Source organism: Neolamprologus multifasciatus, chromosome 8 (assembly GCF_963576455.1).
Source record: "Neolamprologus multifasciatus chromosome 8, fNeoMul1.2, whole genome shotgun sequence".
NCBI lineage: Eukaryota > Metazoa > Chordata > Actinopteri > Cichliformes > Cichlidae > Neolamprologus > Neolamprologus multifasciatus.
The window spans coordinates 6,906,269-6,923,922 of record NC_140446.1 but is presented as its reverse complement, the minus strand read 5'-3'; the positions used below and the strand labels follow the sequence as shown (position 1 = coordinate 6,923,922).

Here is a 17,654-nt window from a genome sequence, read left to right as displayed (position 1 = left end):
AGTCTGTGTACAGATTACAGCAGAGCTCCAAGTCCTGTAACAACAAAGATAAGAAAGGAGTAACCAAGGTCATTTGGCCAGCAGATACCAAAGCAATGCAATGATGCACCCAAACACCTAAATAATTTGATTTACCAGTAAAAGGCTGAGTGGTACACTTTGTTATCTCATTTAAAGACAGACATGTCACTGCATGTAACTGGTTCTCTTCAATCAGGGTCACAAAGAACTTCAATGTATACTCCTGCTGCCTGTTTAAGTGGGGCAAATGCCAGAGCTTTGAGAGGAGAGAAGTAACGCCATTCCTATTTGAATTTTTGGTTTGCGTTTTTTTTTCCATTCTTTTGATAAAGCATCCCAACTACATGCCAGTGCAAACATAGCGGGCTTCATTGCAGTTATAGACATGCTGTTTGTTTGTTTGAGCACTCTGCTGCAGTGTCCTCATACTGTGTAGGCACCTTGAGAGTAAATCCATTTTCCCTAGATCCAAATCTAATTTGTGACTCAGCTCCTTTCCAGTGGCGACGGCAGTCTACATGTAGATAAGAGCTTGAGAAACACACTGCGCTTGTATTAACTTTGGTTTGTGGGTCAGATTTTAATGTTGTTAGGAACAAAACGATCAGTGAACCCAAATTATTTTACACAGATATGAGAACAAAGGGTGGTTATGTCTTACAAGTAAAGTGTGGTATTTTTTGACAAGAAATTCAAGTATACTAAGGAGGAAAAACTCTATAAGACCAAAATACCTAACACTTTCTACTGTTTTCTAATTTTAATTCATTGTTCTTCTTCAGTTCACTTTCCAGACTGGTTGTTTGCTTCAGCTTTGTTTTATTATTAAAAAAATGTTTAGTTTTATCTGAGATTTTATTAATTTGTAATAATGAAGATGAAAAGGTTATTTATTAGAGACAAATTTAAGGACATCAGAACATTACTGCAATACAAACACTTGCCATCTGAAGACATATTATCATTAGTTAATTAGTTTGTCTCTATAGGCTTTCAGTCATACGAGCCATGTTAATCTCAAATGCTTGAAAAGAAGACAACTGGACTTTTTGTATTGATGAAGATGTTTCACCTCACATCAAAGACTCTTCTTTACTTCTAAAAACAAATAGCAGAGAGTCTCAGGTATTTAACAACCAGTGGAGATTGCCCCATCGGAGGTGCTATTAATCGTATTAGCCATTGCGTGAGCCAAGGTATGAAAGGCTAATTATAATGACCACACAGATTCTTTCCAATGATTTTGATGAGGTGCTTTCCTTAAATACTGAATGAATTCTGTACATATTTTTATTCCTACTATGACTTCACTACAGTATTAACTTCAATTTACTATACACATTTGTTTCTATATAATTTACACTACATGGACAAAAGTGGTGGACCATTAGTACATTACACCTGTAGGAACTGTGCAGCCATGGAAAGCCATGCCATGAAGCTCCTCTTTTTTTTTTTTTAGTTTTTGTGCTAATGTGGATATGAGATGAGGGGCTCAGCACTTGGTTACCTTTACATTTACAGCTGATCACAGAATATGTAGGAGGGAAGAAATTCCATTAACTGATATGTTACAACAGTAACAGTATTACGTTACAACATTTTGAATTCGGTGAAGTCTTTAGAACGAGCCAGTGTTTCACAGTTGTTTGGAAAGACGGACTGCTTGGCTGCTTGGTTTTATACACCCGAATTAAGGATTAAGATTAAGAAGTGTTATCCAATACTTTTGTCCAGATTGTGTAACTGTATACACTGTTCCTGCTGTTTGCACTTTACTTAATCCTAATCTAATACAGTAATAATTTAACTTGATTTGTCTTTGGACCATTCTTCCTCAAACATCACAAGGGCTCCCTGCACAAAGGCAGCTGTTTAATAAAATTCTTTCCTGCTTTGGAAGAACTTGACTGGCCTGCACAGAAGCTTTGAAATAAACCTGAATGGCAACCACAAACTAGTTGTTATCAGCCATCATCAGTGTCGGACCTCACTGGTGGTGAGGTCACTGGTGCTCTCGTGGAACAAATCCCTCCAGCTAGGTTAAACATCTGGCAGGAAAGAGTTTAATAGCATCATCATTAATGACCCCAGACAAAGTTCTTTATCTCAAACACAAAACCCAGGAAATCTTGCTAGATATGATGTCATTGTTTCCAGCAGTTTCTCAAATTGGGCATATACAGCAGATCACTTAAAACAGATGGAGTGGGGTTGTTCCATCCTAATGATTAATGTTCTTTTCTTGCTCACCAGTGTAGAAAAATGTGGATTTAATCATGCTGAAGAACAGCCTGTTCAAAAAACCTTTAGCAGAGGAAAGAGGCAGCTTCTGACACTGGTAATCCTCCAATTGTCAAAGAGGAGGGGGGGGGGGGTGCTTTAATGGCTGAACCAACAGGTGTGTTTACTGTAAGTGTAAAAAGCAGGAAGAAATAGGGCTGTTCGATATAACGATATATATCGGATGACGATATAAAAACATCTATCGTTTCATTTTACGCTATCGTTTGTTTCGTGGTGTCGCAAAATAAACTGTTTACGGCAATATTTTTTCATCGTTCTGATGGTCACTGTAGTGGCTATATTAATTTCTTAAAGTTCTCTCTTTCTCTTATATGTAATATAACCACACTACAGACAGACAAGCGCCTGTTTTTTTGCATTGTCGTTAGCAACAGCGACGGCAACACCTTCGCGTGTCCGCTTGTTTATCTTCCACATAAACCTTTCACAATAAAGCTCAAGATCCTGTTGAGACTTTTCAAAATGAAATCACGTGAATCACGCGAAAGAGCAGATTATTTACGGATGAGAAGTAAAAAAGAGCCGCCAGGTGCTAAAAAATAAACCTTAGACTCAAACGTTAGAACAGGCTTTTCCCCGCAGCACGCCGTGTAATAAATACAAAGAAAACGGCGGCTGTTACAACTTATGTCTAAAAATGTATAATTTCATGCATCGTTAAAACACTTGACTCCGGGTAAAGGACACGCAGCTGGAAACACTTCACGCAAGTCGAGCTGCCCGAGATTCACAGAATTTACAGAAAATTTTACATTTTTGTGATTTGTATCGTTATCGGACGATAGAATTCTTATATCGGGATATGAGACTTTGGTCATATCGCACAGCCCTAGGAAGAAAATAACAAAAATGAAATAAGGAAGTCCTAGTGGATAAAAATAAGTGTAAAATGCACAAGCAACCACATACTGTTGGTTATATAGCGTACACGAGAAAGCACGTTTCTATCCATTTACTTGGTGTATACTTGAACAAGGAGAGTCTGTAAACAGTCACGACAGAAGCCCGTCTGTCCTGCCTTTCATATGTCACGCTATATTGGTTACTGCAGGCCTTTTTAATAGCAGGTGACTTCAGCTCCACATAAACACAAAGCATTAACAAATCATAAAAAACAGCAGCTAATGACTGTTTTTTTTCATCATGATGTATGCCTAAGCTTCTCCACATAATGCTCCTGTTTGTGGAGGAGCCAGGAGCACTACGGCTTGTTGGCATTGTCACTTTCTCACTTTCCAGCCTCCGTCAGACACGCCGTTTGCTTTGCATACGCGACACACAAGAAAGAAACAGGCCTCTTTGTGGAGTAAGGAGTGAGACACATTTTCCAAAACATATAATTCTACAGTCGCTCTCGCCCACCGTGGCGTCACTGATGTGCTTGGCACCCCCCAAGAACAGCCTGAACTGCATCAGCCTGGGTTCTCAAAATCCTCTTCTTTAAAGCCCATTTAATCGTCAGACAGATAAATTCCAATGCAAAAAAAAGAAAGAAAAAAAGATTCCATTCACCAAAACATCTGCAATCTGTTAAAATATTTTTTTCCTGCAAGGCTTAAATCAGTTCAGACAGAAAATTAACAACATCAGTGTCAATAGGTCACCTCAGTTTTCTGATGAAACACTTTCATTACCAAGGGAATATTCCCGTGAAACAACAACCAGGCCTGGTTAAACAGCTGGTAAAAGACCCTGGCAATCATTAAGTAAAACATGTGCAATCCTGTGTCAGGATGGCACACAGTACATTCTGTATGCTGAAGTTGTAATGGACAAAACTAAGCCTTTAATAGATGTAATGATGATTTCAATCCCAATTCATTTGCGTTTTACGTAATTCTAATTGTACAAATAAGATACCCTGGTTCCTCTCCAATTCCAGCATGCACACGGAAGAACACATGTGGACAATCACACTAAATATGGGGGGAAATGAGGTAGTCCTCGTCTTTGCCTTACTCACACTGGTGACTTTGCGGTAGATCTGGGCGGCATTTTGGCACTCAGAATATGGGTACTCAGATGTGGCCATCTCCAGGATGCACATTCCTAAGGCGTAGACGTCCACCGCTTCATCATATTTCTCCTCGTACATCTCTGGGGCCATAAACTCAGGTGTTCCTGTCAGGGGTCAGGGGAGAAGAAAAGGTTTAAAGGTTGTTCTATTATTTAAAATCCTTGACGAGCCATAATAAGAGTCAAGGACCCTTACTGGACAGTGTGATTGCCACTTTGATGGCATCAGAACAAGCTTTAAACATGAGGTGAGCTTTTTATGTAACAGTTACCTTAGTAGTATTAGGTCTCGTTTTTTAACTGTTAAACTCTCTGCCAAGATGACCTGCTAGTTTCTGCTCAAAGTAGTTGCCTGATGCAGTTAAAACCTCATCTGACAAGAAATTTGCAAATCAAACAGCTCAAAGATGGGGTATTTTGAGAAAATTAATACTTATTTATAGTTGATAAAGATTTTAAAATAACAGGAGCAACTTTCTAGAACAAGAGACCTAACACATATAGTAAACTAAGTGAAGAACATGTGCAGTCTTTTCTCGTGACAGTTTTTCCTGTGCACAGGACAAGCTGTATGCAATGCAAGCCATGTTTATCCTTTTTCTACAAGCAGCCATTCAACTCTGTTCCTGGAATCTATTAAAGTAGTTTTGCATGATACACAGTTCCCCATAATTCATCTTATGGGTGCAGCCCCTTCCTTTACTACTCTTTTAGCAGCATTTACCATCCCCAGACTTTGAGGTAACAAGCACTGCTGGGACACTGAGCCACTGCAGGTGAGGCGTGAACAACCAGAGGAAAAACATCAAGTGAAACAGAGCTGCAGGAATGATGTTTTTAAAGAAATATAAACAAACAAGAATTTCCTGACATTATTTAGATGAAATTTAACCTGCATCCTTCTTTTTTAAGTCACTAATGATTAATATTCATGATTGTTAGCAATAACAGCTGCTAACTAAGGCATGCATGCTTATATTAATGTATATAATTTACATTTTTTATGGCCTTTAGCCCATTAGCATGCCATCATTTGCTAATTAGCACCAAGTAGACAGTACAGTTAATGGATGCTGATGGAAATGTCATTTGTTTTGCAGATATTTAGATTTTGGCATTGCATGAAAAGCAGGTATTACTAGCATATAGCTCTTGAGGTCCTTTACTCTGGCCCAAAGTTATAGTCTGACTAATCATTACAGCCAACAGCAGAAAAAATCTTGTTAATGTTGTTTGCTGATAAAAAGGTTAAAAAATGTTCCTCTTGTTAAAATACCCCAACATACTGTGTTTGATTTGGACCAAATGATTTAAAATCAGTGCCACTTTCAACAAAAATCAACAAGTTATTATCGTGCACGTGACGGCTGGCACTCCCTGGATGCAAGTGATGGGAAGGGCAAGTTCCAGGTGAAATTAGAAGCCATTTGGTTAATGATGCTGCATTTAAAAACGCAGACAGGAATTTAAACAGAGGCATTCATGGTAGTATGAGTACAGAGGAAATAAGAGTAAGCAGAAACAGGAGGGCGTTTACACAAATGCAAGGCCTGTAAAATGCCATTGGATTTTCCCACCATTTCAAGACCATTTTAGGGCATTTTGCATATAAAATGATATTTTCAGATCATTATTAACCGATAAATTGTGCTCTGGATGCCATTTCTTTCGTCTAGCAGGGTAAACACAGACTAAATTAACACTTACCAATGACACTTTTAGCAAAAGAGGCACTTTTGAGAGTGGCCAGCCCCAGATCTCCAATCTTGACAGAGCCTGTGGGGCCAGTGATGAAGATATTATCACATTTGAGATCCCGGTGGATGATGGGAGGAGTGCGTGTGTGCAGGAAGTGCAGCCCTTTCAGGATCTGACGACTCCAGCGCTGGAGCAGCTTCAGCTTCATCTCTTTGAACCTCTTCAAGTACCTAAAAAGAAAACAAAAAAAAAGAGAGGATAAGAATCAGTCCAAACATATCAAAACACGGAAAGAAAAGGAAGCTTTTAAGTGCTACAAAATAATTAATCTCTTATTTTGACAGCCAAGAGGAAGTTTTAAAATGAGTGAGTTTCTTGAATTCTCTCCTAGAACATTGTTTCCAAAGTAGAGCTTTCATCATTACTTAAAGGAGAAGTTGTCAAACATGACACAAATATCCTTTTTGGTATGCGAGACTTGGCAAGTTTCATTTAGAAACAGAGCATCAGCTACTTGAGACAAAAATGAACCGTTTTTAGGTTTGGGGACTTTGATCTATACATAAACTGCAGTCTTTTATATGCATATACACATGCAAATCTGCAGTTTAATTCAAAAGTGGAACTGGACACAGGGACTCACGTCTTGAGCGTGCCTGAGGTCATGAGTTCAGTCACCAGGATGATGCACTTATGGCCCTTCATTGTCGACTTCCAGGAGTCGTGGAAGCGCACAATGTTCGGATGCTGCAGCCCTTTTAGCATCTCCACCTCCTCGCTGAAACGCTGACGCTCTGCCTTGGTTAACTTGCGAGTCTATAAAAAAAGTTTATAGGTATTTATTAATATTGAGCACTTTTAAGACACCAATATGTTGACCACCTTCAGGATATGAACATTAAAAAAAAAAAAGACTTAAAATCTGCTGATCATGTAAAACGATTGAAAGCTTTACAACCATGACTAAGTGGGGTAAGATTGCTTTGCCATAAAAAAGCAGTTGTGTTGATGGTTGAGTTGTAGCTGTAGTAAATTTTTAACGTGCACATGCTCTGGTCTTGTCAGGGTTTTGTTTGATTACATAAGTTGGCAGCAATAAACACAGCAAATACAAATGCATGGGAGCGATCTGATAAATCACTGTTACTTTAGCTAATGAGCTCACTGTGGGATTGGAAACCACAGGTTCGTCCATCTGGGTGACCCCCCAGTTGCATAACAACATTTATTTTCCAATGAGAGGAGCTCTGACTTTAAAAATTTACAGAGGAAGTTTCTTAAAACTGTGTAAAACTGCACTGAACCAAACACAGCAATCACATCGGACAAACAAAGACATTTTTGTGCTTCCTTCTGGATGAATGGCCCAATTTAGCGACTGGTGGAGTAACTCTGCCTGCGGTGGGCGGTTGGTGGAAAACTCCCAAGAGACTTCAGGACCATGAATTCTGCATTGAGGTAGATTTCTGGGGAAAAAAAAAAAGCTCTACATGTGTTTATGCTTACAATCAGCTTGACCACTGCTGTCTCCCTCCTCTCGACGTTTTCCCAGCGAGGCTAATGCTGAGCTATCAACACAGGAGGCAGACTGTCTGAAGAACTGCACAGTCTGATGTCACACAACGAAACGCTACTCTTACCTGCGTCAGTCACCTGTCAAACTGTCATATTACACCAGCAGCCCGAGTATGTGGCTCTGAGCTCAAAGGCGAAACACAAAGGAGACCTCTGACCAAGTGAATTACTTTTAGGTCAACAGTGATCAGTTTATGATGTGAGGACAGGCTGCAGCTTATTCCTCATATAAAAAGAGCTCTGTCAGAAACACTAAAAGCTTTGCATAAAAGAAAAACATCTTGGCGTAAGGGTCAAAAGGAATAGTTAGAACTGCATTCAAAAAAGCTATTAAGCAAATAAGAGTAAGTCACTTCAATTTTAAGCTAATTTTTGATGGCTACACTTAAATTAGCTTTATGGACACTGAGGTTTAGAGCCGTAATGGGATTATGTGCTCTGAAAATAAGGGAAAATATGCAACATGATACAAATTATGGCATGTTTGCAGCTTGCATGAGCCAGGGCGAGTCAATGAGTGTACGGTTTGATGTGCATCTGGATATTTATGTATCCAAGATGACAACATCAGATAACTCTCCTGCAGAGAGTCACCTGTGCAAAGAAAAGAAAGCTGTTTGCAGGACAGAGGCGGGGCAACTTGTGGCACGCAGTCTAGCCACTTGGAGTCCCGGACGCCCTCAAAACCACAAGATTTACTACAGCTTGGCAAGCAAGATGGCACGGCTGCAAATGACAACAGCGTAAAATGCAGGCCTTCTTGGAAAACCAAAATCTTGCTGTAGCAACTGTGAAATACAGCGTTCAGAAAAATGTGAGCTGCCAAACTTAGCGGCACCGATAATGGGTGATTACTTCACGTGACTCCTCCAAACCCGTCCTCTAATTAAAGCAACCATTGTTCATTTAAAAAGCCAATAACTGAACAATGTAGGGGAAAATTAGCTGCAGATGGAGACAAGAAAAGCAAATTATGAGCTGCATTAACACTGCAGTGCAATCATCTAATTACACTGTTGTTGATACTGGCCAATTTCAGGGTGACTTAACAACACCTCCTCCCAGTAAAGACATTCACTTAAGCTGTGACTAACAGAGGAATTGAAAACCGATCGTGTTCCATTATGTTTTGGTTTTACTCCAACCGTTTCCTCATTAGGGCAGCGGCTGTTTGATCAGAGTATAACTTCATAAGCAGGAATATTCATTTTATTATTACAGACAACTGTAGCCCGTTTTTGTTACACGCCCTCTGGCATTTCCTAAAGAAGATACCCCCCATTCTGCAGGGCCTCTATCCAACTTTTCCATGGTATATTAGCAGGCCTGCATCTGCCCTAAACCTCTCACTCTCTCTTTCTTCCACCTCCCCTCTCTGAGAATTGAGGCCAACATAGGTTGCATAACACCAGAGAAAGCGATGCAGGGGGGAGCAACAACAAAAACAAATAATCTCCATTTTGAAAGGACAAGTGGGTATATCAATAAAACAACCTCAGAGTCAGAGGTGTGTGAGCATGCCTCTGCAAAAGTGTTTCTTCTACTGCAGCCTCTTCCAGCTAGATGATTTATTCTTAGCCACTCAGAGGTGTGTTTGTGTTAAGTTGGGGGTCTGCAATGGTTGGGGTTGGAAATACTTCAGTTCAGAGCCACATAAGTGGAGTTATATAAGCAGTGTTGATGGTAGAGGAGGCAGGGGTATTAAGAAGTCCCTGTCAGCGCCCCTATTATGAGAACAGGGACATGGACACGGCATGTCAGCCAACATTTGCACCAAACCAGGTGGTGTGCAGTGCATACTCTGACTTACAGGAATGAACTGTGTGCATTTAAACAGGCGCAGAAAGTATGGGGGGGAAATTCCAGTCAATGCAGATGGACTGCAGCATCCGCAGGAATCTTAACTAAATGCAGAGTGAAAAGTAGGGCAAGTAAAAAAAAGAAGAAAGAATTCAGTCTCACTACGTATAGCCTGCAGGAATGCGTCTTAAAGGTTTCAACTGACTTTTCAGTTCATTTCTCCTGCAAAAATAGAACTAAATTCTAAATCAGTCAGGAGTTTATTTTGTGATTATTCAATGACAGACCTTTAGGCACAGTGTAATAATAATGGTTGCTTTTAATTAGGTAATGCAGTAAGCCATTACCAAACCCTGTAGTAAACAATGGATTCTAACATCACCCACTGGTTTTAAATGCCGCATGATCAATCTTCTTGAACTGCTGCTCTTCAGCTGCTCCCTTTAGGGGTCACCACAGCAGATGATGTGTCACACCAACCCTCTGTATGTCCTCCTTTACTCCATCCACGAATCTCCTCTGTCGACATCGTCTTTTCATAAGTTAAACATAATCTCTTGCCAAATAATTGCTAGCTCCATATTTTAACATGATTTTTTTGTTGTTTTCTGTCAAGAAATTAAAGTTTAACTGGAAGAATTTGGGTTTTAATATGTTGGCGCAAGAACAAACTGCAGTCTGCGATTTTCTAGCGCTAACTATTTAAATTTGTAAACCAAACAAATAACTCATCAGTTAAAAGAAGGGAAAGATTAACTGATTATTAGTAGAAAAGTTCAGTTGTAGAATAATAAGAATAGTAACATTAGCTATAACAGTAGTTCACCTTATTGATATAATATTTTGATCATATTGTATTCAATTTTATTGAGCTACATACTCTTTATTTTATATTTGTTGTGGTTAAGTCAATTTAAACTGCGGTAACAAAGGAATTTCCCGACTCTGGGACAAATAATGTGTATCCTATCTTATCTTAAACTCTGTGTAAACCCACTTTGGGACTAAGGCAAGTTTTCCCTCCTCTTCCTGTCATTAAGTTATTATTTAAAGTGACGCTAACAGGCAATAACTCCTGTGTCCTGTGACGCTGACAGTGAGGCGCCCAGCAGATAAAAACCAGAGTTTGTCTTGACCCTTTAACGACAGGAAGAGAACCTGCGCAGTTGCAGAATTAACAAACTAGTGTCTATCGGAGACCGTGATGACCGACTTGCCAAAAGTGAGGATTGAGGTCAAAGGCAACGTGGGAAAAAAGTCTGACCTCACAGCACTGAAACTGACATGCCCTCCCCTTGACTGACATACAGTTTGAATAAACACGCACGTAGGCACCTGCACTGGCACAGGGTCACATTTAGATGTTTGCAGGTGAGAACTAAAGCGGCAGTGTGCTCTTTCCAAAAAAACCTGACATGGTCTGTAAATGGAGCGGGCAGAGGGAGGTTAGCCATTAATCTCATAAGGATTGGGGAGTCAAACCAGCCTCTGACTGCTGCTCTCCTTCTGAGAGCCTGAATCGACTTGTGGCGCCCGCTAATTAGATACAGGATTACACTATCTCTTATGTGTTTTAATCATGAAAAGCTGCCTGTCATAAAGTCTTTGCCAGTGCTGCTCAGACACTTTCAACATCATATTGCATTTTAGGGTTAATTTTGACGCTGATACTGTTATCTTATAAAATTTTATGCATTTCACTTTATAGTGAAATGCATAAAATTTGAAACTTGAAAACTTGAAAAACTACTTTTACATGTGGTGACACTGTTTATAGCAGCGGTGGGCAGTTAATTTCCCCAAGTGGTCACAATTAAGACCCAAGTGTAACATCTACTATTACCAGTAGCAGTTTATGGAGAGATTTAAAAAAAAAATTACTGAGCCGAATTGAGTTCACCTTATTGGTTGGATTTGGTTTATAGGATACCGACTTGGTCGATTCGACCTCTACCTCTACTACAAGGCTATGTTTGTTTGCAAGCTGGGAGATCTTTTATCGCCTGTTGACTTTGGTATTCTTGACATCTCTTAACCTATCTGGTGTTTGCTTTTAGTAACTCATTAAAACGTCAGTCTTCTAGAAACTGCTCTGCATATATAGTACCATCCTGCGCCTTCTCTGAGACTTCTTTTAAAGGGTTAGTCCTCTTGCCCTTTAGGCGGAGCATTGCGTCACAGTTACACAGATGGGGAACTTTTCCTTGCACGTTACATCTTTGATTGGCTCTATCATTTTCTGTTGGCAGCTTGTAAGTAAGTAGTTCCTTAAACTTCAATTAGAAACTTTTGAAAATGCCAGCACAGTAAATGTGAATATGGACGATCAGTAGTTATTAAACGACGTCATGTTCATGGCTTGTAAACTTGGCTGGTGTTTATGCAGTAACCTGAGGATCATTTTGAGCTGTATCACCTTTCAGTTGATATCTGAACAATCTCAGGTCAAGAAAAACAGATGGAAGGACACTCTGACTCCTATCAGATGAAATAACTCTGCAAGGAAAGGATGTTTGGAAATACCACAGTGCACAATATAATAGCTGTTCTGTCTAATAGTATGATGAGTGTAAAGGGAACAAACACTTTGTCCTCCACAGGAAACACATTGAATCACTGAAAGATCACAAGATGCCTGAAAGTTGCAACTTGGAAGAGAACTGCCTTAAAAATAAAGCCAAATAGTTCAACTCGATGACTCCAAATGAGACTAAAGGAGTAGAAAAGGTTTACTTATGGGTCACACAAATTCTATTTTTATTTTATTTTTTTTAGCTTTTTGTACTTCATAATGACATGAGAGTCTTTATCAGGAGAAAGACTTATCTCTTTCTCCTGATAAATATCAAGTTAGTGGCAAAAGAAAGGCCACACTGCTTTAAACTCATAGGACAGCAACACAACACAACACCAATAACCACTCTTTACAACCAAGGTATGGAGAAAAGGTGGCATGGTTGGAACTGAGTGATGCTAATGTGTCCATATGGCCCAATATGTTTCCACATAACATCAATATGTTTGTTGAATTTATGCCACAATAAATTAAGGCAATTTTGAAGGCTAAATAAAGGAGGTCCAGCCTGGTACTAGCAAGATGTACAGATTAAAGTACTTGAGTTTAAGAAAGGTAACTAAAATTTGTGTACTTGCATTTTGGTTTACAGGCAGCTCCTCGGTCTGCACAGCTAAGGCCATTATTGTAAACTGCAGTAGACTCGACAGCCTATCCTAAGCCGTCAAAGATATATCTTCTACCTCCAAAGAGCCAAGGCGAATCTGTGGGCTTTGAAACCTGATTAAACCGAGTCAACTGGCCGGACAACTGTGGCAGTCAAAAACAATTATCTGTAGAGTACATCTCATGACAGCGAGGCTCTCAGTTACAGCTTCTATCATTCTTTTTATCAGTACTTTGCTTTTGTGCCTCTTGGGACAACAGAAATATAACAAACAAAGTTTACATAATTATTTTTGACTGCGTTTGAATTCCACTTTCGGCCTTTTTAATATGAGTGCTAAAACTAAAAAGCACAAAAATAATTTCTGGTGATTTCCATCCAAAAACTCCAAAAAATGCTCCTGCACGCATCTTCATTTGGAAAAACAAATGCTGCAGATAATCTTCACACAATACCTAAAATGCAGAGAAGCTCCAACCACATTGGATGTTCCCACCAAACCCTTGGTTCTCATTACAGGAATTCTCTCAGCAGTAATTGCTCAAAAACATTTGCAATAATTATAACCAGGCTGTAACTGACACACTACAGGCTTCAGCAAGTTCATGACAATACATATGTGACAGGCTTTAAAGGCTCGTTACTCCAGGGTGAATTCCTTAAACCAGTTTTTACAGTAACGTTTTTCACAGAAATCGACAACACTGCTATAACATTATGTGAACCCGCCCGATTCTATGCCTGGTTTAAACCTAATCAAGCCAACTCCTCCCAACTATTCAGCATGGATTATAAAAATGACATCTTAAGTTGCTTAATATTGGATGCAAGTACAAGAAAATTACCTTAAAGATTGTTTGATTTCACTTTGAAAAAGTTTATAAGCTGTGACTAATCGATTTCCTGTGATTAATGAGTAATTATCCATTCACCGTTTATTCATAGAAACGGTGTTCGAGCTGCCAGGTTGTAGAAGGTCCTATTAGAAATAATGCATAAACTCTGCAGGTATAAAGGTTAGTAAATCATTAATTAAGGGGTCAACAGGTTTGGACATGCAGCACCTCTTTCACAGAGTGCGAGCTGCCCAACAGTCTACTGATGTTTTCTTGGTGAAGACAATCAATTGTCATGCTGGAAGAGATAAAGGGATTATTTGGAACCTGGCAAGCTCCAAGTAATTCTTATGGATGTTGTGTAAAATCTTTGTAACTCATTAAGCATAAATACACATATTTTTACCCCTGCCTTGGTCATGATTTATTCACACAACCTGACATTTATTGCATCACGTGACTCCCCCAGGACAATCACGAGGAGTACCCATCAAGAATAATTTTCTGTGGATAAAACAAAAAGCTCTAATGCAAAAACACTCCACGCACACCAACTCCAAGTGAGACAATATGCTAAGCTTTCTTGGAAAACTCATTTGACAGAGATCACCTGAGAGGGTGTTGGAGTAAAGCCCTTTAAAGTTATGACCCAGGGCTGTGCAGCAAAGCAGAGCAAAGGTGCTTTCATCCCAGGATGTTTCTCTTTTTTATTATTAGTTTTTGTGATGTTAAAGCTGATAAAAACCCTCACATATCACCCGAAATTCCAAATGTCTTACTGACAAGTGAAGCAAAATATGAAGCACGTGCTGTATACAGATGGTATGTTTGGTCCACTTTAAGTCTGGCTGCAGGAGGTTCAGAAGCATAGTGTTACACTTAAAACACGGGTCTGCTATCAAGTGCCACTGGCAACTAGCACCGGATACAGTTTACAAAGTGACGGTATGCAAGTGGTGCCGTATAACGGGAAGCTAACAGTATGAAAGATTAATAAATCTTTGACTAGCTGTTCAACTGTGTCCAACACACTCATACCTAAGCCTGAATGTGAGCACCAACTTTAGAAACCCACATAGCTTAGAGATAAATGGGATTTAAAATAGCACTACCAGTTCCATCTGGAGGAGGGGGATTGAGAAAACAAATTACAGTGTTTGCTGATCAGTATTGAAAGGTGCCAGGCTCTAAGACAGAGAGAGCCATTACTGTACACCACATTGGCCAATTCATGCCAAACCTCACGTAACAACTTAGGGTACATTTACACCCCTGACACCTCAGTCCTGCACACTCAAACACACACGGTCAGTTCAGAAACGCCAAGGGGTGACCTCGTGAAGCAGCCTCTTTCCCTTACCAACTGTGGCCTCGGAGCCCCAACAGCTTTTAAAGCTTGAGGTCTTTAGTTTGTTTAGGAAGCAAGACCCAGGCCTCTTTGGGGCCCAAGCTGGAGGGTGACTAAATTCACCACCAAAGGAACGGCTGTAAACTCAAACACTGTCAATACTGAAAATACCGAGAAGGAAAGACATTTTCCAGAGTGGAGCTACTGCTGGGTTTATTTTTCTGAAAGCCCCTGTATACTGTTCTTATTATATCTTTGGCAAATGTCAATAATCGTGAGATAAAGTTTGTACTGAAACAGCCAAAAAGTTCAGAAAAAGATTACAGAAATTATTGTTGTGTTTATATTTAAGGTAAAGACCTTACAAATATTAATGAGTGATCCCCAGAGATCAGGTGTTCCTCCTATGAGCAAGCACTTGGTGGTGGATGACAAAGAAAATCCCTTTCAACAGAAATGGACACTAGTGGCATTTGAAAAGTATCTTAGAGCAAAACAGCACTCCTAGTAATGTGAGACAAGCCCGCTGCCATTTTTAAACCAGAACTTTGGCCAGGAGAGGAAAATATGGACCAGAAAATATGAAAATATGGACACCTAGGATGATCATCAATCTGATGAATAATTCCCAACCAGAGTTATGACAAAGTATATTTTGTCTTTATGGGACATTATCTAAAGAAACAGATCTCGTTCCACCTGACACAGATCGCGACCAAGATTTTTGCAAGCCCATCTTACACAGTATCTCATGCAGTTAGCCTGCATAATTGCAGTTGCTGCCCAGTGTCATGCGCAGACACTTTAAAAGTGATACAAATTAACTTGGGACCAGTTTTGATATGCAGCTAAAAAAAAAGAGGCTAATCTGGGCGCGCACAGGCTAGTTCAACAAAAGCACACGAGCATCACTGGAATACACTGACAAGCCATATTAATACAATCTGCCTGACATTGTGTAGGAACTTCCCTTGGGAGCTCTGACCCATATTGGGTAATGAACACAGAATCATAGAATGCCAACACTGGATTGTATAGAGGTGAGTTTGAAAGCCAGGCCAACACGTTAGGCAGGATTTATACTTCCACACCTTAGGCATAGATTGCACTCTGCACCTACCTAGAAAAATAACCAGAGGCCACCTCAAGGAGACTCGCAACGACTATGATCGACCTGTTCAGTACCAATGTTTCCTTCTACGCATTCCTCTGACCTACCTGTAACCTTGAGTCATCATGAGCTAAGGTGTGAATTGTTAGATAGTGCCGACACCCTGCTATCATAATACGTTATTAAAGGTCAAAGTGTGAGTCAAACACCTGAGAACGGATCTCAAGACTGCGTTACAGGTGGATGATAGGCTATCTGCAAAAACGAAAAGAGAAGTCCAGTTTCTTTCAACTTAAGCGCTTAAGACTGCAATGACCTGGATGACTGAGAAGCTATAGAGACAGTATGCAGATTCAGTGCAGAAGTATTCATTAAGCTTTAGGCTCTTTGACCTGAGCAGCTTTGGCAGGTTGGAGCATATTGTCCTGCTGGGTGAGGTTGAAGCCGTCAGGGAGAGCTGTCTCAGGGGTTGGGGGAGGTTGCTTGGGATATAATGTTTAGCTAGATGGTTCATGTTAAAGCATCATCCCCATGCATGGCAGAAGTCAAGGTTTCCCAACAGAACATTGCATTGTAAGGAGATGATCAATATTATTGACTTCACCTGTCAGCAGCTTTAATGTTGCGGCCCATCAATATGTATTCAAAGCACAGAAGATAAGAGGGAAAATATACTCATGCTCAAGACAATGTGATTACTGTAAACACAAAAGATTCCTTTAGAGGAGCGGTTACCGGTGTCATTTTAAAGGGATCTCACGGGATAAACCCAATACCAGGAAACAAGCTTTCCATTGAGCCGCACGTGAAAAACGTGAAGCGGAGCAAGTGATTGTATAAAATATAGGTTACCAGAGCACTATTACTGGAAGTTGGAAAACTTTAAACAAACCTGGACTACTTACTGAAATCTCTCACATGAAGAATTGATTCACTGAGGAAAAATAATAAAAGCAATGACTCAGCAGATACAGAGCGTTTGCCAGTGGCACATTTTAGCACGCAAATTTCATCTCAACATCTCGAGGACGGAAAACCAGTTTCTAATCTGTTCTTTCCACTTGGTGTTTCCAGTCTGTGTCTGGCAGAGGTACATATAATAACTGAACATCTCAAGACATTAATATAATCTTATCTATTATCCTTTGTGTTAATCAAAACCTACGGAGTCTGTGGTTATTGTAAAAGCATTATTGTTGAAATGCTGTTTACATTGTTACCAAAACTGAGTAACTGGTAACAATAAGATTGTGTGACCTATCTCTGAATGCATTTCACATGTAATGTGTGCATTTGAGCTTGATTTCCCTTCTGTAACTACGACTCAAAGGACTGTGGTCCTTGTTTTATGTTTCATTTATCATGAATGTTGACATAAATACTGAAAAGATTCCTAAAAGATAAAAACTATTTCATAAAGTGGGAAACTGCCAAAAACCTGAGGATTTCAAAACCACTGAGTGTACTACTCCCTTCACAGAACTGGAAGACTAGCCAACATAAAAAGGACAAATATGAGACCGCAGTGCACAACTGAGCGTGAAGAAACAGCTTTTTCTAGTTTACAAAACAGCCAACTTACAGCTGAACACTAAACACTGCAAGTAACTGCTTCATTAACTGGTCAGAGATGAATTATGCTGGTTTGTAAAGGGAATAGTACACACTGTTGTACAAAAACAACTGTTGGTTATTGGGCACCAATCTGAGCAGGAGATGCCCAGACCTCCCTCTCTTTGCCCACCACCTCTAATGTTTCT

At 39.8% G+C, this 17,654-nt stretch overlaps 1 protein-coding gene across 2 annotated transcripts in view; it reads right to left on the bottom strand.

The window, feature by feature from the left end:
- The window catches only part of wnk4a (WNK lysine deficient protein kinase 4a), a 48,125-nt gene that overhangs the window by 23,352 nt on the left and 7,119 nt on the right, over window positions 1-17,654 (bottom strand). For both annotated transcript variants that reach the window (XM_085171050.1, XM_085171051.1), the window contains exons 3-5: window positions 6,686-6,858; window positions 6,052-6,272; window positions 4,292-4,449 (exon numbers count right to left, since the gene is read on the bottom strand). In XM_085171050.1, coding sequence (XP_085027176.1) covers window positions 4,292-4,449; window positions 6,052-6,272; window positions 6,686-6,858 — 552 coding nt within the window. The remainder of the gene's footprint in view (window positions 1-4,291; window positions 4,450-6,051; window positions 6,273-6,685; window positions 6,859-17,654) is intronic.